This window comes from Rhinolophus hipposideros (assembly GCF_964194185.1).
Source record: "Rhinolophus hipposideros genome assembly, chromosome: 11".
NCBI lineage: Eukaryota > Metazoa > Chordata > Mammalia > Chiroptera > Rhinolophidae > Rhinolophus > Rhinolophus hipposideros.
Genome location: NC_138057.1, coordinates 74,750,696 through 74,778,544, shown reverse-complemented (window position 1 = coordinate 74,778,544; position 27,849 = coordinate 74,750,696). Strand labels below are relative to the sequence as shown.

General features: G+C 37.2%; 1 protein-coding gene across 1 annotated transcript; it reads left to right on the top strand.

Annotated features, from left to right (window-relative positions):
* Nucleotides 1-10: 10 nt before the first annotated feature.
* On the top strand, nucleotides 11-26,165 carry PPP6C (protein phosphatase 6 catalytic subunit). Its single transcript, XM_081067593.1, has 7 exons — nucleotides 11-185; nucleotides 15,439-15,534; nucleotides 21,098-21,163; nucleotides 22,172-22,313; nucleotides 23,453-23,532; nucleotides 23,708-23,917; nucleotides 25,358-26,165. Exons 1-7 carry the CDS (start codon nucleotides 111-113, stop codon nucleotides 25,604-25,606), a joined length of 918 nt encoding a protein of 305 aa, XP_080923719.1. The 5' UTR covers nucleotides 11-110; the 3' UTR covers nucleotides 25,607-26,165.
* The last annotated feature ends 1,684 nt before the right edge of the window (nucleotides 26,166-27,849 follow it).

Sequence of the window (27,849 nt, the reverse complement as noted above, 5' to 3'; positions counted from 1 at the left end):
GACCGGACGTGACGTAGGAAGAGTTCCGGCTTCGGCCTTTGCCGCTGCCGCCGATACTCCAGCCGCCGCCGCCGCCGCCGCCGCCGCCGTCCGGGCTTGTTATTTCTAAAATGGCGCCCCTAGACTTGGACAAGTATGTGGAGATAGCGCGGCTGTGCAAGTACCTACCGGAGAACGACCTGAAGGTGAGCCCGGTCGGGGCGGGAGCGCTGCTGGCGGGCTCGCCCCTTCCGGCAGTGGGGCGCCCGCCGGCCCGCCCTTCTCGCCACGGGACCCCCGCCAGCATCCCGTCCCGTCACGATGGAGGGCCTGACGCAGTGCTGAGCGACCCGTGCCGACTTGCCTTCTCGCGGAGAGCGGAGGGAGCGAGCCGTCGTCCGCCGAATGCTGTCCCAGTTCCGTAGTGGGGATCCTGAGGGATGTCGCGGCCTCTGTCCCAGGGTTGTCCCCCCTGGCTTTCGGGTGTCCCAGGGCACTGAGCCCTCGCAGCTGTGCTTGGAATAGGAGTCTTCTCGCCCGTGTCTCCATCTCCGGTCTCCCGGAGTGCGAACCGAGCCCCAGCAGGCAGTGCCCTCGGGATGGGTCATCCCCCCAGACGTGACAGGAGGGCTGGTGGCTGGCGCCTGACAGGACATGCGGCCGGCCCCCGGAACGCGTCCTCGGTGGGCGCGTTTGGGCTCCCGGGGACTGGAAGGCGGTGGGCGGAGGCGGTCCGGTGGCGATGCGGGGCAACGTCCGGTCGTCCCGCTTTTCCTACCGCTCCTCCCAGCTGCTTTGCAGGAGTGCTGGTTTTCTTCTGCCAGCTCAGATATGAATCCCATTTGCGAGTAGGTTGTTGGGCTAATTTAAGTGGATAAAGCTAATATAAGTGGGTAATGTAGGAGGCCCTCAATAAATACAAATGCTTCTCTGTCCTTTAAGGTGTTTCTCCATAATCCTTTCTTAACCCAAGATGTCATTGTTTTGGTTTGCCAAAGGAGGCGAGTTGTTTTTTTGTTACGGCCAAGTCCACCTAACAGTAAACGTTATGTTGTGGGTAAAGGAATAAATGTCAGTCTTTGACAAGTGTTTCTATTTCTGTGCGTTTGTTAAAACCGGTGTTCAGGTGTCTAGCAGCATATAGCGGTTATTAGGGCTACCGTCTTATTTTTTTTCAGTTAACTTTGGTTTGTATGCGGTAAGTGGGGAAACTGGGTAGTTGTGAATATTTTTTTTTATATACTTTTAAGCTGTGGGTTTAAAGCAATTCATCTTTGTCCGTGAATTTTTTCTCTTAAGGAAGATGTCACTGGTTTTTTTGTTTTGCCCTTTTGGTGCAGGAAGTTGATGTTTAATGTCAGTCAAAAAGTATGCAAAATGTTGAAGGCCAAAGGACCTTAATGTAACTTATTGTGCTTATAGGTAAATATATGCTATATGACAGGGGAGTCATTCTTGTGCGTTTCCCCCTTTTTAATAAGATAATTTAATTAAAAGGAGGACAAAGCCAGTATTAGTAGAAGTGCAGCCTTCATGCTCATCAGAGTCCTTTGTGGCTTCTTTCTGCTATATGCTTTTTAAGGAAACAAGGCTACAGCCAACACTGGTATCCAGTTCATGGAAATCTAACCAGACATCTTTTGGTAACATTGTTAATCCCATGGGTGAAGTTATTGTTTTTTTGTCAGTGAATTGATGTGAAATTTTCTATTCTTTAGCATATGTAAAGCAGTTTTAAGCTTTGTGTTTATAATTAGTAAAATGTTGCTTATTATGAAAATGTATCTTGATATTAACTTGAAATTGATATTGAAATGATTTGGATGATCCATCAGTTGGGTTTTCTTTAGACCTCTTAGTTTGATAAACGTTAGATTTCCTTTCAACCTTAAGGAAAAATAGTTCTTAAACCATTTCATTTCCCTTTGCAACACAGTTGGCGTATACTTAGCATGTATCTAGTTCTTTTTTAAAAAAATTTATTGGGGTGACAATTGTTAGTGAAATTACATAGATTTCAGGTGTACAATTCTGTATTACATCATCTATAAATCCCATTGTGTGTTCACCACCCAGAGTCAGTTCTCCTTCTATCACCATATATTTGATCTCTAGTTCTTAATAAAAAAAAATCTACTGAGGGAAAAATTCTGAATTTTTTTTTTAAATAAGGGGAGGCTTTTCTTCTTTGTCTTGGAAATATTTTTTTTTAAGTCAATACATAATTTTTATTGAGGAAAAAATATAGATTCTTTTTTATTTTTTAGTTTTATTTTGTTTTATTTTATTTTTACATCCCTCACACCGTGAACCCCCTCCCCCCATCCACCACCACCCCAACCTCACACCGAGCCATCACATTATACACATAAAATTATAGTTGGCATTCATTAATGTCCAGCCTCTGGTGTACAATGCCATGACCAGGCATCCACAGCATCCCTGAGGTGGTCTCCCAAACAGGACACATGTCCATCGGACACCCAACAAAATCCCCAAACACTATTGAATAAGTTCCCCAAAGTAATTCTCAAAAAACCCTGAGGCCATCCTGTGGTCACCAGCCGCCTCCCAATCCCTTCACCTTTCCCCCCATCCCCAACCCCCTCCCCCCCTCCCATCTAACAACTCTCGGTTTTTTGTGTTGTCTTGGAAATATTTTTATCAGATTAATTTGCTTGTGATATATGCTCATCTCTGGTGTATTTAAAGAAATTTAATTTTGTTTCTTCTTGGCATGAAGTGCAAACTAAAATTAGGCAGTCCAAGAAAGTATTCCAGGAGTACCTTTTCTAAGGCTTTAAAGCCAAAATAAAAGATTCTGTAAGAGGAAGAAAAGATATCACTGGGGCTACGTAATGACCATTATGGAAAAGATTTGTTCTGGTAGAAAAGACAGAAATTCAGTGTGTTTTAAATTGACTAGAAGTTGGAGGTACTAGGTAAACTACTAAATGTGTAAGATGCTTTAGATCTAATCATGATTTCTCTGCACCTAAATTGTAAATGGTCATATCACTAGTACACAATCGAATCTTTGTAACTGTTTTGAAGGAATAAGAATGAACTATAAAAGTGAGTGGACCAAAGCATAACCTTTCTTTAAAAAGAGCTCATGTGATTCTCATCCATAGTAAAGATTCAGAGCTGATCATAGACTATATAGGTAGACTCCCTATCTGATCTAGTGGAAGAATGAATGATAACAGACTGTTTTACTGAATACTTCAACTTAAATACTTTGGCCGGGGATGGGTTTTATAAGTTGGAGACTGTCTGATCTCTTGGATAGTTCTTAAAGGTGACATGTAGGCAAAGAAATTGCACACTAAGTTGGTGTACAGTTTTTTCACTGAGGAACCGAAGACAGTTACCATGGTAGGGGTTGGAGAATACTAGTTAGTGTCTGTCTCAGAGATGCAACACAAGGAAACACAAGTGTGATTCCATAGTAACCTCTTTTATGGATTAATTGTTAATGTAATTTTTTTTGCAACTCACTTTTATGTTTAGTCTGAGCCATCTCTTAAGTTTTTCATATAAGGCTACCTGCTCTGCAAAGTTGTACCTCTGTCTGAAATGCCTCCATAAAAGTTAAAAGAATTCTCCCTTGCTTTTTTATCACATTTGTTGTGATAAAATACCTTCTCATTCAGCCTTTAATACCTTCTCATTCAGCCTCAATCTGATTTTATCGATTCTTATCATATATTGTAGTCTTTATGCTCCTGTTCTTGTATCCTTCCATACATGCCTGTGAATCTTGTCACTCACCTTATTGCCTATCTTATTGATCATTCTGTTTACTTGAGTTTGGTTTTGCATTGTATCTTTCTTCAGATACTGAAAGGAAAACTAAACAGTACAGGACTGAGGGACACACAGTGGTTTTATATAGGGCCAGAAGAGTGTTTTTGTGTTTTCAAGTCTCTTTTTGATAATGCCTTGCATTTTGTTTGTCTCTTTGGCCACAGAATCACATTCTCCTATGTCTTCTGAAAATAGTCTATAACAGTGCTGTCCAGTAGAAATCAAGTGTTCAGAATGTGAGCCTCAAATTGTCACATTTTTAAAAACTAAAAAGGAACAGGTAAAATTAAGTTTAGTAATTTTTATTAACCTAATTTATTAACCTAAATATTTTATTTAACCTAATTTCAACATATAATCAATATAATATTACTAATGCAATATTTTTCCATTTTTTTGTACTAAGTCTATGAAATATGGTGCATATTTTATGTTTATGACACATCGCAATTCAGACCAGTCACATTTCAGGAGCTGAATAGCTACATGTGGCTGTAGGTATCAGATAGGACAGTGCACACCTCTAACGATTCCCCAGCCCATTTCCTAGGATTTCAGAGCTCAGAGAGAATCAGAGTTCATCTAATTCTGTACCCTCCTTACCTTACTGAGGGGGGAACTGAGCTTTGTACAGTTATGATCTGCCTGGGAATGTCCAGCTAATCCATGAATTAGATTAGAAAACTTCCTTGTGCAGAGCTCTTTCTGATACAGTTAATAGTTTTTTTTAGGATGGCAGATAGCATGCATTTTTAGGTATATCTTGCAATTCATCACCTTTCTTTTTACGTTCCATTCTAACTAAGCATATTGGACTACCGTCTTCTGACAACATGCCCTGTACTTCCCTGCTTCTTTACTTTGGTTCAGTCTGTTACTTTCACCTATTTATTTAATACGTACATAGCACAAATATTAACTTATTTAATACTCTTTGAGTTGGGTACTAATTTGTGCCCCGTTTTACAGACAGCTGACTGATGCTGGCTGCTTAAGTCGCTTTTCCAAAGTCATACAGCTGGTAAGTTAGTGGCAGAGCTGGGATTCAGACCTAGGCAGTCTGCCTCCAGGGTTTACATCCGTAACTACCACCTAGTGCTTTCACTAGACAGTCCCCTCCGTGCCCCTTTTGAGCTCTAGCTTAGATGCCACTTTCTCCATGCAAGGCTCCTGGATTCCACAGTCAGAATTAACTAGCAGTAATTAGAATTTACATAGCTTCTTATGGTTTTCAGAGCACCTTCATGTCCATTCTGTCATTCACACAATCCTTGTAATAGGCAGAATAGATATTAAAGCCAGAACTTGATGAGGATTAAGTGATTTTTGCCACAGTGACTCAGCAGAGTACGTGCCTAAATTTATTTGCTATTAAAAATTCCTTTCTTCCCAGACAAGGAAAAGTTGCAAGAGTTCGTCATCACCAAACCAGTATTACAAAAAATATTGAAGGGACTTCTTTAAGAAGAAGGGAAAAAATACCAAAAATGTGAATAATAAAATGGCAATAACTACATACCTATCAATAATTACTTTAAATGTAAATGGATTAAATACTCCAATCAAAAAATGTAATATGGCTGAATGGAGAAGAAAATAAGACCGATACATTGCTTGCAAGACAAGCACTTCAGATTGAAAGACACACATAGACAAAGTGAAAGGATGGAAAAAGTTATTTCATGCAAATGAAAATTTTAAAAAAAAAGCCAGGGTAACAATACTTTTATTAGACAAAATAGATTTCAAAACAAAGGCTATAACAAGATAAAGAAGGACATTTCATATACCACAGCCAAGATGTGGAAGCAACCTACGTGTCCATCAATAGACAATTGGATAAAGAAGATATGGTGTGTGTGTGTGTGTGTGTATATATATATATATACATACATATATATATATATATATATATATATATATATATACACACACAATGGAATATCACTTGGCCATAAAAAAGAATGGAACCTTTTTATTTATTTGCAACAACATAGATGGACTTAGAGAGTATTATGCTAAGTGAAATAAGTCAGAGAAAGACAAAATACTGTACAATTTCACTTAATATGTGGAATCTCAAAAACAAAATAAACGAAGAATCAGAATAGAAACAAACTCATAGATACTGAGAACAAACTGATGGTTGCCAGATGGGAGGGAAGTTAGGGGGCTGGGTGAAAAAGGTGAAGGGATTAAGAAGTACAAATTGGCAGTTACAAAGTAGTCAGAGATGTAAAGTACAGCATAAGGAATATAGTCCATAATAATATAATAACTATGGTGCCAGGTTGGTACTACACTGGGGAGGGGGGAGATCATTTCATAAGTTACATAACTGTCTAACCACTATGCTGTACACCTGAAACTAATCTAATATTGAATGTCAACTGTAATTGAAAAACATTTTTTAATTTAAAAAATTAAATGCCATTTATTTGAGAGAAAAAAAATTCCTATTCTTTCTTTTCTGTACTGACCTTTGCCCCATAGCACTTTTGCTCCATTTTACCACTTACAGTATTCTGTCTTGTATGATAGCAAATCTGCCTCCACCATTAGACTACAAGCTTCTTGAGGTTCAGGATCATATCTTGTTTATTTTTGTACTCTCCAGTCTTAGAACACCGTCTTGTATGTAACAGACAATCAGTTAAGGTTTGTTAAGTCAAACTGCATTCTGCTTTACAGCAAACATTTAAATGTTTCCCCTGTCTAGTCCTGTTCTCTGTGGGTGCCAGAGGTAGAATCCATACTTCTCTCTGCCCTCTCAATGTAGTAGGGACATAAAAAGGTAAACAAATGATCTTAGCATGGTGTGATAGGTGCTAAAATAGAGGGCTCCCCAGGATATTGGGGAACACAGAAGAAACAGCATCTAACTCTGGAGCCAGAGATGGTTTCACAAAGGAGGAGCAATGAATGGATGAGCAGTTTGTTCAGATAGACAAAACAGGAAGGAAAGAACATGCAAACAGAATAAATACCATGTGCAATGATATAGCTTAATGTGAAACAACGTGGCCGATTTAGGGAACTTGAGGCAGTTTGGTTTGGCCGGAGGTGGTGCTGGGAAGACAGGCAGAAGACAAAATCATGGAAGACCAGGCTGATAAACTAAGATGGTTATTTTTCAGGTGGTACATGGATAAACCCTTTGGAATGTTTTAATATTTTAGGGAAAAGCACATCATACTGTGACTTTGTTTAAAAGGTGGCTAAAAAGAAAAGAAGATTCAAAGAAAACTATTACAGAAATATACTCTTATATGTGATAGGAATATGACAAAATCATAATGAATGATGGTATCTGAATGGAGTTTGAGAAACACTGCCATAGACAGAAGAGTGTCCTTGAGAGATTTTTTTTCATAATTGAAAGGAATGCATTTAATAAAATAGGAATATACAAATCAAATTATATACTTCAGAGTTCTAGGCTGAGGTGCCAAGAAAAAGAGTTCTTTAACTTTAGCATGAGAGATTTTTAAGGAAGACAGTAGATTTTAGAAATATTATGGCAGCATTGTGGCCCATGGATTGGAATGGGACAAAAACGTCATACATAGAAGCAATAGGCCAGGTGACATGACAGCTTGAAGTAACAAGTGATTCTGATGTTTAAAAGGAAATGAAGAAGGCATAATAAAACCTGTTGACAGAGCAGGTCTAGAGTATGCAGGAGAGGGAAGATTTCAATGTAATCTTAGTTTTGGGCATGGATTACTTAGTAAACACTATAGATTAAGGAATAAGGGGGTTTGGTTTGGGATGTACTGAATTTGAGATGCTACCAAGTCAAGACATTGAGGTAGAGATGTTCAGAAGACTTGGATACACAGATCAGTTAATTAACAAATATTTATTGATTGTCACATGTACTCCAGATGCTATTCTATAGTATTAAACTCAGAAAAGTCTAGACCAATGGTTCTCAGCTGGGGGTGATTTTGCATTCCAGAGGATATTTTGCAATGTCTGGAGACGTTTTTGATTGTCACACCTGGAGGGTTGCTATGGGTCTGTAGGGGGTGTAGAGACCAGAGATGTTGTTAAACGTCCTATAACGCCCAGGACAGAAGCCCCCCACAACAAACACATTTATCAGTAGTAGTGTCGTGGTTGAGAAACTTTGTTTTAGACTGAAGATAGAGATATTTCCTTCTGGACTGTAAGGGTGTGAATATCGTCATCTTGGATTCCTATTCCTCATTCCCAGTGATTTGTATTATAGTAGAGACTCTGTACAAAGGCTGGGTAAAATGTAATTTTAGATACATTTTTATTTCTGTTTATTTTTATTTTTTTAATTGGGGAATATTGAGGAACAGTGTGTTTTTCCAGGACCCATCAGCTCCAAGTCAAGTTGTTGTTTCTTTTCAATCTAGTTGTGGGGGGCTCAGCTCAGCTCCAAGTCAAGCTGTTGTTTCTCACTGGCCCATGTGGGAATCGAACCGGCGACCTTGATGTTAATGAGCACTGCGCTCTAATCACTGAGCCAACCGGTCACCCCATTTTTATTTCTTAAGGATATTTTATACATATTAGTATGTAAAAGTAAATACAGGAAATAGTATGTTTTAAACAGCAAGATCATCTAAACAAAGAATTACAAAAATTGGGGCAGCCGGATGGCTTAGCTGGTTAGAGCTCGAGCTCTGAACAACAAGGTTGCTGGTTCGATTCCCACGTGGGCCAGTGAGCTGCGCCCTCCACAACTAGATTGAAGGCAAAGAGCTGCCGCTGAGCCACAGGAAGGGCAGCCGGATGGCTCAGTTGGTTCAATTCCCGCATGGGATGGTGGGCTGCGCCCCCTGCAACTAAATATTGAAAATGGTGACTGGACTTGTAGCTGAGCTGTGCCCTTTACAACCAGATTGAAGGACAACGACTTGGAGCTGATGGGCTCTGGAGAAACAAACTGTTCCTCAATATTCCCTAATAAAAATAAAAAAAAATTAGAACCCAGTCTATTTGCGGGACAAAGAAGGAACAGGGACAGAAGCAGAGCAGAGAATAGAATGGTACCTTGAGGAAAAGGTAGAGGAGGGAAATAGAGTCTCCTAAGAATGGGCACCATGAACCCATTAGGAATTAATTGGGCATCATGGGGAGAGATGGCTGGAGTTTGCCCTCATGGGGTAAAATTGAGAATTTTGCTGTGGAATCTCGCCCTAGTGCCTGTACTGGAGCAGTAAGAGAAACCACACTGCCAACCTACAAACCGTACTAGGAGCCTCTCCATGGCAGGCGGGGCTCTGGGAGGCCGCTGTGTGTGGTTGGCTGGCATAGGTAGAGTTTGCGCTGAGATTTCATAGATATCTCGTTTTTGTGTTTGCTTGATACGAACTTTGTAAGCTACTGCTGAACTGGAGAGATGAGAGGCAGTGGCTTTGGCCTAGAGACGTAGCTCTAAATCCTTAGTTGGGACTGCGGAAGTGGCAGTTACAGGAGGCAGCTGTTACTTTACTCAAGTTAGTGTGCCTGGTCTCAGGTTAAAGATGCTGCCTGAGTGGTTTACATGTGTTCTCTAGACACTCACTACTAGCCTTTGAGATGGGCAGGGTTTCACAGTGAGGCTCTTTAGCTTATAATCTGCTGTTACTTCCAGATCAGCACTGGAGGTGTGGGGCAGTCACCAGGAGAGACTTGCAGTTCTGGAGGCATTATGGGCTAGGAGAGCGAGTCATATGTGTGTGCAAATTCTGGCTTATTCATATATGGGAACCATGGAATCCCTCAGGAATCTGTGCTGTGATTAGTTTCAAAATGTTAATTAAATGATAACTCACTTTGTTCCAAAAGGATATAGTGGTTTATAAAGATGCATTCAATATGGCAAGATAAATTATATTCAGAATAAGTAAGAAAAAGGAGATAGAGAAAATAAAGAATAGGAAACTAAGATGGAGTTAACAGAAAAAGAAAGAATAGTATATGAAATAAAAGCTATGATGACCAGGTTACTTTTTTGAGATTAGGCCTTAAGCTTTCTAGTAGCCTACTGAAAGGTGGAAACTGATCAATGAAAAAATTCAGGGGCAGCCAGTTTGCTCAGTTGTTAGAGCACAGTGCTTATAATACGAAGGTCGCCAGTTCGATTCCCACATGGGCCAGTGAGCTGCGCCCTCCACAACTAGGTTGAAAACAATGACTTGACTTGGAGCTGAGCTGCGCCACCTACAACTAGACTGAGAAAAAAAGGACTTGACATGGAGCTGATGGTCTTGGAAAAACACACTGTTCCCTATATTCCCCCACAACCCCCCAAAAAAAATCCAGAGTCTGTAAAATGGTAAAAACATGCTTCTCAAGGAAATCACGTCTGTACCTGAAAGAGGGAGCAAAGAGACATTCCTGCCCTGGGTCCCCCTGGAAGGCAACTGTTTAATCACAGCTTATTTATAGCCTACACAGTGACAGGCTCTGTAGAGGACTGTTTCCTATAATGTCCCTTATTACAGGTTGATGGCAATGACATTAAAGCGCAGTTTGGGGAAAAAGGCAATTGGGAAAGCAGGGCAATACAATTCAGGGTGGAGTTTATGGTAAGTTTGTTGGTGGAGTTTATAGTAAGTTTGTTTGGGTAACATTTTCATAATTGATTTTTAAAGGGGTGTAAACACTGGAACCTTCAAATTTACAAGTAACCAGCAGTTTCCTGAGAGTGGGTAAGTGGAAAGATCAACATTGTAGGAAATAGAGAACTTTTCTCTCCCAGAGATGCATTGTGGAAGGAAGAATGGGAGATGAGCCTCTTTGGCAGCTTGTGTCAGAGGATGAGTTGGGGCAAACTTTCAAATTCTAATTCATGGTATGGGGTCTGATCTTCACTGATGGAAATTAGGCCTCTTCTTTTTTTAAAGATTTTATTGGGGAAGAGGTACAGGATTTTATTGGGGAAACAGTGTGTACTTCTAGGACTTTTTCCAAGTCAAGTTGTTGTCCTTTCAGTCTTAATTGTGGAGGGCACAGCTCAGCTCTATGTCTAGTTGCCGTTGTTAGTTGCAGGGGGCGCAGCCCACCATCCTTTGCGGGAGTTGAGAAATCGAACTGGCTACCTTGTGGTTGAGAGCTGACTGGCCCATGAGGGAATTGAACCGGCAGCCTTTGGCGTTAGGAGCACAGAGCTCCAACCGCCTGAGCCATCGGGCTGGCCCAGGCCTCTTCTTAAAAGATGTGAAATCTGAAAGGAAGTATGGAGAGGACAAGGGCCTCATGGCAACAGACAGAGAACTCTACCTGCTCTTGTACAAATTACAGCAAAGCATTTCTACAGATGCCTTTGGTGGAATTCTCTTTGAAGTTCTGGTGAGTGTACTTGAAAAAATATTCCGAATATTATTCGAGCAAGGCATTGTATCTAACACAGGTGGGTGAGGTTCTGAGATAGGTACTTTAAAGCATCATTATATTATTTTAAAAATTGTATAGAAAAATGTTTTCAAAATATTGCTACTTTATGAAGCTAACTAAAAAGACTAGTGCGCTTCATTCTGTCAAGATGAGAAGGGATGTGGTAATGAAGAAGGTCTATAAAAAAGTACAGGCCAAACATAGCGTACCTCTTCTTTGCAACTAACCTTAAGCTACAGGGAATTGAATTAGGGTTTAAAAAAATGCAATTTATAGGTTGTAAACTTTGGGAACTAATTACTATAAAAATAATTTAAAAATTATATATCCCATGTCTAATAGGATGCTGTACAACACTGATCTTTTGAAACTGACTGGAAGGACAGTTATCTCTATCCACAAGGAGTAGATTGAGTGGCTGTGGTCAAGGTGGTAATTATTATTAATAGGTAATATAATTAAAAAAACAACAGCTTTATTGAGGTATAATTTACATATCATAAAATTCACTTTTAAGGAGTACAATTTGGTGGGTTTTAATATATTCACAGAGTTGTGGAACCATCACCATAATCAATGTTAGAATGTTTTCAGTAACCCAAAGAGAAACTCCATACCCATGAGCAGTAACTCACCATTTCTTCCTACCCCAAACCTCAGCTCTAATCAACCACTAATTTACTTTCTATCTCAGTGGATTTGACCATCCTGGACATTTCATATAAATGGAATTATATACTATGTGGCCTTTTGTGACTGGTTTATTTTACTTAACACGGTGTTTTTAAGGTTCATCTACATTGTAGCAGTACTTCATATAGGAGTACTTCATTCTTTTTATGGCAGAATAATATTCCCTTATATGGATGTACCACATTTTGTTTATCCATTCATCTGTTGATGGACACTTGAGTTGTTTCCACTTTTTGTCTATTGTGAATAATGCTGCAGAGAACATTTGTGTACAAATATCTGATACTTTCACTGCTTTCAATTCTTTTGGGTGTATACCCAGAAGTAGACTTCTTGGGTCAAGTGGTAATTCTATGTTTAGTGTTTGAGGAACTGCCATACTGTTTTCCATAGTGGCTGCACCATTTTGTATTCCTATCAGCAATGTATGAGAGTTCCAATTTCTCTAGATCCTTGGTAAACCTATTTTACATTTTTAAAAAATTACAGCCCTCCTAGTATGTGTGAAGTGGTATCCCATGGTGGTTTTGATTTGCATTTATTTCCCTAATGACTAATGATATTGAGCATCTTTTCATGTGCTTGTTGGCCATTTGTATATCTTCTTTGGAGATATGTCTATTCAAATCTTTTGCCCATTTTTAAATTGGGTTAATTGTCTTTTTGTTGTTGAGTTATAGTAGTTCTTTATATATTTTAGATATAAAACCCCTATTAGATACACGATTTCCAAATATTTTCTCCCAATCTGCCAGTTGTCTCATCACTTCCTTGGTGCCATCAAATGTTTAATTTTGATGAAGTCCAGTTTATTTTTTTTGTTTATTGCTTGTGCTTTTGTTGATACATCTAAGATTCCATCGCCAAATCCAAAGTCATAAGGATTTACCCCTATGTTTTCTTCTAAGAATTATAGTTTTAGCTCTTATATTTAGGTTGTTGATCCATTTTGAATTGATTTTTGTATATGGTGTGAGGTAGGTGTCCAACTTCATTATTTTGCATGTGAAATCCAGATGTCCCAGCACCATCTGTTGGAAGGATGGAAGGACTATTCTTTCTGGTAATATATTTTTCATAAGTTTTTGTATAGGTAACACACTGATAGGGTTTCAAACTTAAAAAGTATAAAAGGCTGTAAATGTTAATTCTTTCTTAACCCGATTCCTTTCCTCCTATTGGTAACCAGTATTATGTTTCTTATGGATCCTTCCAGGTATGTACAAGTAAATGCAAGCAAGTGCGTGTATGTATGTGTGTGTGTGTTTTTTCTTTAATACGAGAAGTAATATATATATGATTCTGCATCTTGCATTTTTTCATTTAGTGCTGTTTTCTAGTTTCAAACTAACATTGTTTTTTCTTAAAGAAATGCAGTAACTACAGAAAAATATACAGAATAACCTACCAACACATCTATGTTTTCTTCTACCAAGAATAAATTATTTTTATGCTTTTTTAAAAAGTAAAAGGAATAAAGATGGAAGTGGATTTTCTTTTGTTTGAGCAACTGCTGCTGTGGTTTGATGTATATCCTCCTCAGTCAATCTTATAATTCAGGATATGTTTATAATGTAGTGGACTGAGTGTGTGACACTTGTGTGTGTGTGTGTGTAAAACTTTGCAGAGCACTTGCATGCACTGTCTTATTTCATCCTTGCACTACCCCCAGGTAGGTGTCTCTATTTTGTGAATGAGGAAGCAGGCACAGAGAGATCAGATAACTTGCTCAGGCTTACACAGCTAAGTATCAGATAATATACTAAGTATAGATAGTAAGAAGTAAAGCTAATATTTGATCTCTGATCTCTTTAACTTCAAAGGCTGTGCTCATAACTTCTGAATTACATCATGGTATTACTTCGTATAACAAATTTCTGTCTTAGAGTATAATATATTCCGAGATTAGTACCTTTTGGTTTGGGAATAAAGGAGTATTCCGTCTCTGTCCTCGACTCTTTCTCCAAAATTTGACCTTCCAGCCACATTGAACACAGTTGATCACTCCTCTTTTGAACCATTTTTTCACTGGTCTTCCAGAATATGTCAGTCCCTAATGGTTTCTGCTGTGCCTCGTCATGCAGTCAGTCTCTTGCTAGTTCCTCTTTTTTTCCACAACTTCTAAGAAAAGTCTTTGAGGCTCATTTCTTGAACTCCGAGTAAAGTATTATAGCTGTAACTGTTAAAATGTGTGTCTAATATTTAAATAAATTGTAGCATTTAGATTCCTTAATGTTTAAAATCATTTCATTATGCTTGTGTTGTTTAATTTCTCCTTTCTTGGCAGACTGATCATAAAATCCACCGGGGCCTCTGGCTGTAGCATAACCTGGTCTCAGATGGGAGGAAGGTTCCCCTCTAGTTCTCTATGTATAGCAGGACTCTACACTTCCATTCCTGTATCGCAGTTGTGAGAATCATTTTCCTTCTGTGAAATGTTTTGATTTGAGTGCTTTCAGAGGAAATATTATTAAAATGCAAACATTGAGTTGTTTTCAATAAGTGTGACTCTTCAACTTTAGATTTGCATTTTGTAATTAATTTTATTTTGAGATGATTGAGGATTTATATGCAATTGTAAGAAATAATACCAAGAGATCCCATATCCCCTTATCCAGGTTTTCCCCAGTAGTAGCATCTTTTAGAACTATAGTACAAATTCCTCAATTAGCTTATAGTACAAATACCTCAATAGGATATTGACATTGACACAGTCTTGTTCACATTTCTCCAGGTTTACTTCTACGTGTGTGTGTGTTTAGGTGTATGCGAGTTTGTTATATCTGCATCTCATGTATCCAAAAGCACATTCAAGACACAGTTCCATCACTACAGTGATTCCTCATGTCCTTTTACAACCACATCTATTTCCTTCCTGCTGCCCCTAACTCCTGAACCCTTGGCAGCCACTATTCTGGTCTCCATGTCTATAAATTTATCATTCAAGAATATTATAAAATGGAATCATACAGTATGTAACCTTTTGGGATAGGTTTTTGTTTCACTCAGCATAAATCTCTTGATATTCATCTATTTTGTTGTATGTCAGTGGTTTGTTTCTTTTTATTGCTGAATAGTGTTCCGTGGTATGGATGTACCACAATTTGTTTAGCTATTCATTTGTTGAAAGACATCTGATTTATTTCCAGTTTTTGGCTATTATGAATTAAGCTTCTGTGAACATTTGTGTACAGATTTTTATGTGACCATATATTTTCACTGCCAAGAGTGCAATTGCTGGGTCAAGTGGTTAAGTGCATGGTGGTTTGCAGTTTACTTAAAAACTAGCAGATAAAAACCTTTTCCTGTAAAAATTATTTACTCTTACACTGGTTGATGAAAAGCATCATTTTATAGGTCTTAAAACTACGTGTCCTCTAGAATCTGTTGTCTGTATAGCCAGGGAGTTTGCATTTTGGAATACTCACTGTATCATTCTTCGGCATTATGAGATGAAAGTGAAAGTTAACAGAAATCTAATTCCAGAATCATCAAAGGGTAGTTTCTTTCCTATCAAACAACACAAGTATTAGTTCTTGTCTTTTTGGCATTGGTTTTAATATTGTAGTAAAAAGTTACATTTTGTCTTTTCTTTTACAGCGGCTATGTGACTATGTTTGTGATCTCCTCTTGGAAGAGTCAAATGTCCAGCCAGTATCAACACCAGTCACAGTGTGTGGAGACATACACGGACAGGTAAGATTTCATGAACAGATTTTTAGCTTTGTACTGTCCGTCGTCCCTGTGTATTTCCACTTGTGCTGCAACAAACAAACAAAAACAACCCAGCTGGTGGTTGACGAGATTACCTCCGTGTGTGACACTAATGATTCTTGGTTCCTGTTACTGTGAATAAAATCACTGGTCAAATTATTCATGGAGTTTGTTGAAATTATATACTTGCAAAGGGAATAAAATACAGCACTGTTGCTCTGTGAAAAGGGGGAAATATAAAACAAATGTGGACTGCTCGTAGCTATTATGATTAATAGGAGATGCTTTGGTTTTAGGCATTAATTTTCTATTCATTCTATTCACTTGTCATATTTTGTTGGAAATTTATCATTTCTTTAGTGGGAAGGAGAATACCAAAGGTTCAGAAAGATAAAATTGTTGGTACGTGATTTCGCAGCACGTCACTGCTAGAATGGGATGAGAGAGATTTAGTTCATTTTTTTCATCTGCTGGGTTTTTGTTTGTTTTTAAGAGTTTCAAGGCAGTGACAGAAAGGGCACACTGCATCTTTAGACCCTGTCAATGTTTAGCCTAGTTGGAAACCTTCTATGTATCTGTAAGGGTTTTTTTACAGGGAAATGAAAGGTGAAGGGAACACTTATAGTCTGCTATATGCATACAAAGGAGTTGGGACTATAAGACATGTAATACATTGTGAACAGTGAAATATTTATGAATGCTAATAGGACGTGCGGTCTTCTGTGCAATTTTCCTGCCTTAAATATGACTGCCTAAAGGAGCAGAAATTGGTTGTGATGGGAGGCTGCTCAGTGAGTAAAGTCCTGTTTTGACTACTTAGAGGGCTCTTTTCTTTTTGGCTTTTCAATCTGCTCTCTGAATGGTTGATAGTATAACATATCTGATGTGTACGTTATCAGCTTCTAAATAGAAACCCAATTACATCACCTGTGATCTGTTAAAATTTTAGATCTCCAAAGTAGATTATAGGAGTGGATATCTTAAAATTTCCATGTAACTTTTCTCCAAAAGTATACTAAACATGTTAATTTTACTAATATAAAGGATATTGATATAAGTAGTACCTTAACATATTCCTAAAAGCTGGAGTAAACCAAGTAATGTTTTCTTCTAATTATAATATTAAAATTGAGGGGTTACCTGTTATCAAGAGCTTGTCAATATATGAATTACAGCCAAGATCAAAGGTCAGGAAGTTAGAGACAACTTCAAACTACTAGAATTAATTAAAATCATAAAATTGGAGTTCTATATTATATACACCTTCAGTCAAATATACAAGTCTTGCTAATAATTTATCTTGTGTTTTGAGGTTAACAGAGTGCTTCTTCATATATTCCATGTAAAAAATTTTTCAGGAGTCCAGTAAGATTGGATCATTTTGTAGAGAAGGAAACTGAGACTGAAAGATAGAAGAATTAGCCCAAACTCTCACAGCTACTCAGTGACACAGCAGATAATTAAACTCATTTGGGTGCAGGGTCGCCCATGTTATTTGAAGACTACCACTAAACTGTGAACCTTGTTTCTCTCGTACTTGACTTCTTAAAACAATTGCTGATCAAAAGTATGAGAGTTGAGCTTCTAAACGTCAGCTGACTGATTGAATCAAATGTAAGATGTGTCCTTTGGGACTTGTACAGTTGTCTTTCCCTTGGGCCAGTTCTGGAATTGCAGATTGGATTATGAGTGTGAATAAGCATGTTGGCAAGCAAGCATATACAGCCCTCCCTTGGTGTCCTCAAGAGATTGGTTCCGGGACCTCCCACAGATACCCAAATCCTGGGATGCTGAAGTCCCTTATGTTAAATGGTATAATGTTTGCATATAACCTATGCACACCCTCACATATACTTTTAAATCTAGGTTACTTATAATACGTAATGCAGTGTAAATGCTATAGTTGTTACACTATTATCGTTTAGGGAATAATGATAAGAGAAAACGTGTGCGTGTTCAGTAGAGACTCAATCATCATAGGCCTGACTACATGGTACGCGTCAGCAGAAAGTAAACCCCCCCCCCCACCAATAGAATATTTTCGATTCATGTTGAATTGGAGGCTGTGGAATCTGCAGATAAAGAAGGCCGACTGTAGTGCTGAAGCAGTGTCATCTGGAGAGGAGATTGTAGACTTCAGTGTCAGGCCGAGCTTGGTTTAAGTCCTGGTTTGGCGACATACTAGCTATTTAAGAAGCCGCAGCTCAGTTAGTTCACAAGTTCTTCAAGGGTGGCCTATGGACCCTTGAGGGTCCCTGAGGAGGTACAGAATCAATTGAGGGTAAAAGTGCCGAGGCCTCAGGACAAATCCGGGGTGTGGTACCAGACTGCTGGTGGTCATGGTCTTCACCAGCAGGCGTGCACAGTGAAATGAAATGCCAGTCTCCCTTAGGAATGTGCTTGATTAAGCAGCGATGTTAGCTGTCACTCAGCCCTGAGTGGGTCCTTCTGGATGTGGTGAACTAGGAAGTGTGCGTAAAGCACACCTGCTGCGTACCAAAGAAAGATGGTTTGCTCAAGGAAAAGGGCTTATGCACTTCTTCGTATCACGAGCTGAGTAGCCTCTTTTCTATGGAATGCTATTTTTATTTGAGAGAATGAATGACTATGGGTACTTGGCAAACAGTTTTGCAAAAGTGAAGTCATGTCAAAGAACAGAATTGACAGTATTTGTTTCCAAAGCCAAATTTTGAGTTTTCAAGTGAAAATTTAGAAAGTTTGATTTAGCCTCACCACCACGAGGTTAACAGCTTCTAATACTTAAAGACTCTTCTAATGAGATGAATGGTAATAGTAACATGTTAACAAATACAGTTTTTTGATGATGTGTAATGAAATGTCATTTCCGTTTTCCAAATGACTGATGTGTTATTCATGCAGTGTTAGAGCACTCTATCTGAGTATGATAAGACCACTTGTTGAGTTTTGATAATTAGAAGAATATACACCATTATCTCTGAAGGTAGTTAGAATACTCCTTCCTGTGGTAACCCATATCTCTGTGAAAGCTGGGTTTTTTTACTTTAATCCCAGTGGGTTGAATGTAGAGGCAGGTTATGAGTCCAGTTGTGTTGTATTTAGCCAGACATTAAAGAGATTTGTAAAACTGTAAAACACTGCCACTCAGTAAATTTGTTTTGTTTTGGGAAACGGTTTATTTTTATTAAAAATACATGTTACTATTTAATGAGTTTTGATTAAAGAGAATTTTAAAAAATCCATTTTAATTTGTAATTCAGTGAATACTGAGTGGTAAAACCTACATAAAAGCTTTTTGGGGACCATCAAATTTTTAAGACTACAAATGGGTTTTGAAACTAAAAAAGTTGAAAAACTACTGAGCTAGCCAACTGTTTCCTTACCTCTAATGTTGAATAAAATCGACTTCTCAGGATTGGTTTTGTTTTAAAATGAGAACATTTACAGAGTGTCTGTGATATGAAAAATGTATAATAGATGGTAGAAATTATTTGTGAAACGATGAGGTGGGCTTCTGGTAATGTAGGACGGTTAATTGTCTACACATATTCTTGGTAAATGTTTATTATATTAAATAATTTTGGACAAAACTTCCAGTATGGAGTGGGAACTATGTGTCCCTAAAGCAGAGCTTTTGATTGTCTATTAAATGTGCATAGGGCAAATGGAAACTTACAAAGCTTTTATTCAAGGACATATTTCTATAAACACCAGTAGAAAAGTTTAAGTTACTCTTCTACCACACTTTTATAAAAGCAACTTCTTTAAAACTTTTCCATGTTCCCTTCCTGACTTTGTGTGTATACATACTCAGGTTTTACATAGTAAAATTGTGTAGTTATAGGTATAGTTTTGTGTTCCATTCTTTTCCCTAATAATTTTTCCATTTTGCTACATAGTTTCCATTATAATCATTATTCATGACTGCATAAGGTCCAAGTCCTTGAGTTGATATATCATACTTTATTAAACTATTCCCTATGTTAGTCATGAAGTTTTTTTCTTTTGTTATTATAAATGATGTAACACATTTTCTGTATAGTTACCTAGCATTTGAATTTTCTCTTTTTTTTTTTTGGCCTTTAGGATATAATCAAAGAAGTGGAATTACTAGGCCAGACTAACATACACATATATCGGGGGTGCCAAAAAAATGTACACATTTTAAGAGCTGTTTTTTATATATTACTTTTCGAAGTTGAATTATGGTAGTAATGTGTAGTATGACATTTGCTCAAAAGATGGTGTTGATCAAATGAATGCTAGCATCATTCATTGTATTACAATTTTAATACAGTTTTTTCCTTTGTTAAAACGTGTATACATTTTTTGGGCACCCTTTTGTACCCTCTCTATATATGTGTATGCATGTACATATACAGAGAGAGACAGATTGTGTGTGTGTGTTTTACTACTCATATTGTGTGTTTCTATGTAAATATATAAAATATATAAGTGACATGATACACATACACACATACATCTGTGGTGTGGGGAGTGGGAAGTATACTCATTTCAAAGGGAAGGACTCCACACAGTAGAAATGGACAGCAAATGTTTTGAAAAAGTAATAGTCTCCTACTTGGCTGAGATTGAACGTTTGTTTCACTTATTTGTGTGCTAATTATAGGAAGATAGGAAATTACTATTTTAAACTTTCAAAAGTTTTGTTTAAGCAAGTAATAACTCTTTAATTTTACGAGACATTGTTATAAAGGGTAGTGCTTTGTTTTTGTAGTTCACATTTCAGTTTTGTTCACTGTGCCTAAGATTTTTGTGCTAAGTGTTAGAAATTTAAGTAGTAATTTTATTTTCAAGTGTAAGAAATAAATGTGTAGGAAATTATTAGTTGTAGTTGGTACAGTATATACTGTCAATTCCTTTAATCTAAAATCCTTTTTCAGAAAAACTGGAGTTTTCTTTAAGAATTAAATTAGGTTAATCTTGTTGACCGAAGTTACCAGATGTACAATTTGTCACCTACCAGTTTTCAGTCAAATAGAATGTGGTGAAATACACAGTTCTTTTTGTTACTGATTTTTTATAAGACACTCCTCAGCTGTGGGACCTAAGGGGACACATCTCCAGCAGTCGAGTGAAGAAGGTAGGTTGGTCTGTTCTTCATGACATAAAGTGTCATGTAAATTCATTCTCTGAAAGAAATTCTTATCCACTTGTTTCCTTATTTCATTTTAGACCCTGAAATGGGGAGGGGTGGTTAGGTTAGCTTATTGACAAGTTAGGTAACTGATAAATTAAATGATTTCAAATTCTCATGTGATAGGGTGGGGAGATGTATGAAAGAAATTTGAGAGGAGATACCTATAACATGAATGATCTAGGAATGACTTTACTGGTACCTATGAGCTTTGTTTAAATGCGTGGTTTTTTTTTTAGGTTTGGGAGCTGTGTGCTTGGCAGTTTTGCTTACACTTTATTTTTTTATTAATGTAAATAATTTGAAGTTCTCTTAATTAATTGCTTGTTTACCCATTTTGCTCTCAGATTTATTATTTTACTCCTTTACAAGAATTTGTAATCAACACATATCACCTTTGTTTTATAGTTTTATGACCTTTGTGAACTATTCAGAACTGGAGGTCAGGTTCCTGACACAAACTACATATTTATGGTATGTAAACACCAGTGATATCAAGAACTTATTTAAAATGGAAAGGATCTGTCTTATTTGACATGTAAATTACATAATAATTTCATTGCCATGTGATAATCACTATTTAAATATATAAAAAGATGATTTTATACTTTCCTACATTTTGCCTTGTCCTCTGGTTGAGAATAATTGCTTCAGTAAACTGCTGTGTACACGCATAGGACTGGGTTGTAGCCCTCAGTTATGGCTAGGCAGAAAATACACCAGAACCACAGGTTTAAGGCATAAATGTTTAATTTACTGTTATTTTATGAGACTTCTTTGAGCATTCATTTTACCTGTTATTTGTGGATTGATACATACACACAAACGTTTGCTATGAAGGGACGTGTTTGCTTACCTTTCTTTTGGAACGTAATACTACTGTTGAACTTTTTCTGCGTCCTCTGTTATGCTCCTTCCTTTGGAAAATTTATGGGTCACTTCCCTATTTAGCTGTTTCCTACTGGTCTAATATTGGCCCAAATAAGACGTTAATGGGAAGTGTAAATAGCATGTCATCATATACTGTTTTAAATACAAAGCCAACCCCGGAACACTGTTATAGTATTTGTTTTTACAAAAAAACTGTTTTCTTCAAATTGGCAGCTCTTCTGATATAGTTCAAATGATTTTTGAAATTCATTAAAAAGATTTGGTTTCATACAATTGACCTTTTAGAAACATCTATTAGTGTAGGTTATAAAGAATTGAAAACATGGTGATTTTGCAGGGAATGTCATTGAGAAAATTGCACTGCAGGTTCCTGTAGGCCTCCTGAGTCATAGACTAGCACACACATAGTAAAAACAGCTTCTATACTTCCATTTGAAATTTTTGTAAAACTCAATTTCCAAGTAATTCTGTGTGTAACTCTTCATTTTTGTTATTTTGGCCTGTGTCTCGGAGTTTGTGCACTTTGGTATAATTTTTTTAAAACTATTGTTGCTATTATATTGTTTGTAACTGTAAACTTTTACTTTACAGGGTGATTTTGTAGACAGAGGTTACTATAGCTTGGAGACCTTCACTTACCTTCTTGCACTAAAGGCTAAATGGCCTGATCGTATTACACTTTTGCGAGGAAATCATGAGAGTAGACAGATAACACAGGTGTATGGATTTTATGGTAAGGCCTTCTGTTTCTCTGATTCTGAACGTTGTTTTACTTTCCTCTTTCGGAAAAAAAGCCACACAAGTACATGTGCTTTATAGTAAAATTAGAAAATACAGATAATCTTTTTCTACTTTCTCATCTTTTAATTCCCCCTCTTCCCCAAATCAGTGGAAAATCTTACCATGGAGAGGGAACCACTCTTAACTTTGCGGTGTACATCTTTCCAGATCAGTGCCTCAGAGTGTAGTACTCAGTTTACCTCATTGGAATCATCTGGGGTGCTTGTTAAAAATGTAGATTGCTGGACCCCCCTGCAGACCTTTTGGGGTGGGACCCTTGAATCTACTAAAGGTGAATGGTCTGACCACTCAAGTTTGAGAATCTATTCTGTATTATGTATATGTTTGTGTGTGTGTTGTGTACCTACGTGTGTATGCACACACCACACTAAAATGGGATCATACCTGCTGCTTTTTTCATTTAATATTGTGACCTACCTGTTTATTTCATCCATGTTACTTATATACCTACATTGTGTTATACTGTATGGGTGTCCTATAATTGATTTAACCAGTCCGTTTCACACTAGATGTTGGAGTTATTTTTAAGTTGCTGTTACACACATAGCTGAATGGATATGAATATCCTTTTATATGTATATATATATTCATATATTTGATATACCAAGGATATTTGAATATCTTTTTACATATGTATGAAATTATATATATAAAAGCTGTGTGCTTACTCAAGAGAATCCAAAGATGTCAGGGATTAGAAACAGAACTCAGCCATTAAAAGAAAAATAGCCACTTCTATAAAACTTTTATATGGTTGAAAGTTTTTAAAAAATTAGATCAAGAAGTTCTTTGAAGGAGGTAGGCAGTAGAACTATTGAGATGATTAACATCAGTTTTCCTTGAGAACATTTCAGGCAAATATTGAGAGATTTGAAAACATTAATTTCATAACCCTTTAGTTTCAGATTTTATATTTTGAATTACCTTTTGTCATTGTAAAGATCAGCTGAACTCTCTTACTCTATTATTACTTTAAGCTGAATTTCTGTTGTCCTAATATGGGATGTATTTTTTATTTTTGTGGGCAGATTCAGAACTTCATTAATGTGAACTCTTCTGTTTCTTTTATAGATGAGTGCCAAACCAAATATGGAAATGCTAATGCCTGGAGATATTGTACCAAAGTATTCGACATGCTCACAGTAGCAGCTGTACGTTGATATAAATCTTTATAAAACCTCCAGTATTTTCTTGCCAATAACACTTCGCATATTTTTATTTTATTGCCATCCCCGTTGTAGTGATCCCATTAGCATTCATTGATAAATATATACGTGACTGAGTTATTGTACGTATGTTCAGCTCTTTGTTATCTTTTTTTGCTAGTTAATAGATGAGCAGATTTTGTGTGTTCATGGTGGTTTATCTCCTGATATCAAAACACTGGATCAAATTCGAACCATTGAACGGAATCAGGAAATTCCTCATAAAGGAGCATTTTGTGATCTGGTCTGGTCAGATCCTGAAGACGTGGATACCTGGGCTATCAGTCCTCGAGGAGCAGGTTGGCTTTTTGGCGCAAAGGTCACAAATGAGGTAAAGCCAACCTTTTTTGGAAAAGCGGTTCGTTGGTTGCTAATGGACTCCTAAAGAACTATGGTGGCTGTAGATAACAAACTTCCAATCTAGTTTACTATGGTGTTTGTGGATATCAGATACCTCGTCTAGTTTATCATGTATGTATTTCCTTAATGGTTACATGAGTTGACATAATGAAAGCACCTCCTTCATCATCTACTTGGTAATAAGTGTAAAATAAATGTTCCTCTTCTTTCAAATATTGCAATTAAGTAATGAGATATCAAGGGCAAGATAGATAACTTTTTGAAAATAAATGCATTTTTTAAAAAAAAAAAATTTTATTGGGGAAGGGGAACAGGATTTTATTGGGGGAACAGTGTGTACGTCCAGGACTTTTTTCCAAGTCAAGTTGTTGTCCTTTCAGTCTTAGTTGTGGAGGGCGCAGCTCAGCTCCAGGTCCAGTTGCCAGTTGCAGGGGGCGCAGCCCACCATCCCTTGGTGAGTCAAGGAATTGAACCAGCAACCTTGTGGTTGAGAGGACGCGCTCCAACCAACTGAGCCATCTGGGAGCTCAGCGGCAGTTCAGCTCAAGGTGCTGTGTTCAATCTTAGTTGAAGGGGACTCTGCCCACCATCCCTTGCGGGACTTGAGGAATTGAACTGGCAACCTTGTGGTGAGAGCCCACTGGCCCATGAGGGAATTGAACTGGCAGCCTTTAGAGTTAGGAGCATGGAGCTCTAACTGCCTGAGCCGCCGGGCCGGCCAAAAACTAAATACATTTTTAATGTACATCTTTTTAATTGAGATACGTTGACATACAACATTGTATTAGTGTTAGATGTACAACAAAATGACTTGATATACACATATGTATAGATTACGAATAGGCAACTTTTTGAGGTTCACCTATCTACATACACACATATACACACACACACAGATGAGCTTATATTGGGAAGTAATCCAGCACGGAGTCAGAGAGGTAGGTTCAACATGACTTAGGTAAGTTATTTATCCTGTCTGAATCTCTGTTTCCTTAAATTACAAAAGAAGGATCATAAGTCTCTTTCAGAATTTTGGCAAGAACAGTACTAAACCCTCAGTAAATGATGGGTATTGGTAGAAATATATTCATTATTAAACCATGAAAATCTTTGTTTCCTATCTGATAGTACTTATAGAACACTTTTCTTCCAGAAACTTCTAATTATGTGACTGTATAATTCTTTTATACAGATTTCTATCACCGTTTAATAGACTCAGGCCAAAGCGGCTCTATTTGCCTATAACTTATTGAAATGATTGGGAGTGACTGAATGGGCTTTAGAACCATGAGAACTGTATTTAGAAACAGGAATTATACTTTATTTAAATGTTTATTTTATTATACATATATATAGGTTGATTTTTTAAAAAAATATGCTGAATACTTAACAAAACCTTTCTAAATTGCAGTTTGTTCATATCAACAACTTAAAACTCATCTGCAGAGCACACCAACTAGTGCACGAAGGCTACAAGTTTATGTTTGACGAGAAGCTGGTAACAGTATGGTCCGCTCCTAATTACTGCTATCGTTGTGGAAATATTGCCTCTATCATGGTCTTCAAAGATGTAAATACAAGAGAACCAAAGTTATTCCGGGCAGTTCCAGATTCAGAACGTGTTATTCCACCCAGAACGACGACGCCGTATTTCCTTTGAGGCCTTCGCCCATCCTGCTGACCCATTTTTTCTGCCCTCTTCTTATCCCAACTTTCGTGTATTACCCTATACAATATACTTTTTATTGAGCACTTTGCTGCTGAAATGCTGCCTCTTGCCTTTTTTTTTTTTAATTTTTAAATTATCTAAATTTATTGTTCGTTGTGGTGTCAATAGCAATGTTTTTCTGTCAGTTTTCTCCCCCATCCCATCCCTACCTTGGACTCATCTGAGAAGACTTGAGAAATGTCTTAATACTCATACTGCTGCATGTAGCTCTTGCTTATTTTCTGGTCTGGGGGAAACAAGATGTGTTTCCTTTTTTAAAAAAGCCAATTGACAGAACAGACTACACTGAAATCCTCCCTTTTGTATCATTCAGCTTTTTGTTTTAGTTTGGTAAGTTTTAAGAAATTTCAGCAGCAAAGTTGTTATTCAGGGGGCACGACGGACTGCAGATGCCTCGAGTTATGTGTACTTGTCCCAGCTGTAAACTTCATTGTCCTTTGTTGGATGATATTTTAAATGGATATAAAATAAATTGGTCTAAAGGGCTGCCCTCCTTGTTGTGTTTTTAAATTTTAGTTAAAAACTGCTACAACTTATGACTTTGTACATTAAGATAATTGTATTAATCTTTTTTCAGATTCCTTGTATTTTTTAATAAAGTAATCTTAAAACCCAGATAGGTTAAAGTGTTAGAAATTTTAAGCAGCTTCATTGTTAGCTTAAAGTTATTCTTTTTTTCTTTTTTTTTCCTAGTCAGAGTTCTTGACCCTTTGGTTATTGAGTTTAAAAATTCAACTGAAATTCAATACTATTTATTTAAAAAAAAAATCACTAAACTGTGCCTAAAGAACATAACTGCCATATTAATGTTTTGGTTTATATCCTCTATAGTAATAGAAAAACATTTAATACTTGTAATGCTGATGTGTTCATTTGATACCAATTGAGTAGAATGTGATCAATACAGTTTACAATCTATCATGAGTATCATTCAGTAAAATCTATGTACTTTTCAATAGGAATCATTCTCTTGCTGTAACACTTGACCTTAACTTTTAGAAAGTGTTCATTTTTTAACTGCAACTGGAAAGGTTGAAAAGTCAGGACTCTTATACTTGTGAACTGTAATCTGAAGCAGGTTTTAAAAAGTGTAGAAGGAAACAAATTGTCCTTTTTTGTAAAGATCTTTGATACCATGTTTTGGCTTTGTGTAAGTAATTTGAATATCCAAAGGGTTGTGATGATTAGTTCTTGATATGCAATGTCCCCTTAATAAGGGCAAGTGTTCCAGTGTCTCTTATGACTGTGGTCATAAATGATGTTGGAATTTTCCATTTTGTGAAATAGTTGGTATCCCTTTACTACTATAATTAATTTTTGTCATTCCAGGAAATCTTTGTGAAGCCAGCCAATTAATAAAGCACTTTAGCATCTGTTCAGGTAGTTTTGAAAACCAACTTTTCCCCTTCAGGATAAAAACTTCCAGGTTACCTAAAAATGCAATAAAAATCTTTATAGTGTACGCTTCTTGGCACATAATTTTTCACCAGGGTTTTCTTTGATTAAATGAGCACAATACTGTTTTGATTTCTTTTTCCCAACCACCCAGCTACTTGTGAAGTTTTTAAATGTATAGCTATATGAAAGAAGTGGCTAAGACATTTGCTGCACACACTTGAACTGTTGGGTCAGTAGCTTTGTGTCACTGCCCTGACCCCATTGTAATTCAGGGGGAAAGGTATTAATCGTACAGGGATATGTAGCTATGTATTTTACTAATTGTGAAACACTGGAAATTAATGATGCAGACAACTTGGTGTGGTGTTTGAACAGCTAGCTCTCTGCAGTATTTTTTTCTGTTACCATAAATTGTATTTGAGTGCTTGCTCTCCTCTGCTTTTAAGTTACACCAATAAAACCGGTAACCCCCATCTGTCCCTTCCCATTTGATACTTCCTAGCGTAGATTGATGTAGTTGTTTTAGTTATGTGACTTTTATGTTTAGTTATGTTTTAGTAATGTGACTTTTATTTTTAAGTCATGGTGTACTGCATCTGTTTGTCACTAGTTGGGCATGTGCCAATAATACTCTGTCCATTCTTTAACTGCCATCTCTGTTCTGCCTGATTTTTTTCTCTTAAATTGAATAACGGCTTTTTGCATGGAAAAAAAAAGTTTTTACTGTTAGACATGTAAAGAGAAGAGAGAGTGAATGTATTGGACTTTGTAAGCCT

What these genes read in the sequence shown, in the direction of transcription:
- PPP6C (XM_081067593.1), top strand. Translation starts at nt 111, where the DNA reads ATGGCGCCCCTAGACTTGGACAAGTATGTGGAGATAGCGCGGCTGTGC. An exon ending in TACCGGAGAACGACCTGAAG is followed by an intron (nt 186 to 15,438) that starts GTGAGCCCGGTC and finishes TTTCTTTTACAG; the next exon opens with CGGCTATGTGACTATGTTTG. An exon ending in ACAGGTGTATGGATTTTATG is followed by an intron (nt 22,314 to 23,452) that starts GTAAGGCCTTCT and finishes TTTCTTTTATAG; the next exon opens with ATGAGTGCCAAACCAAATAT.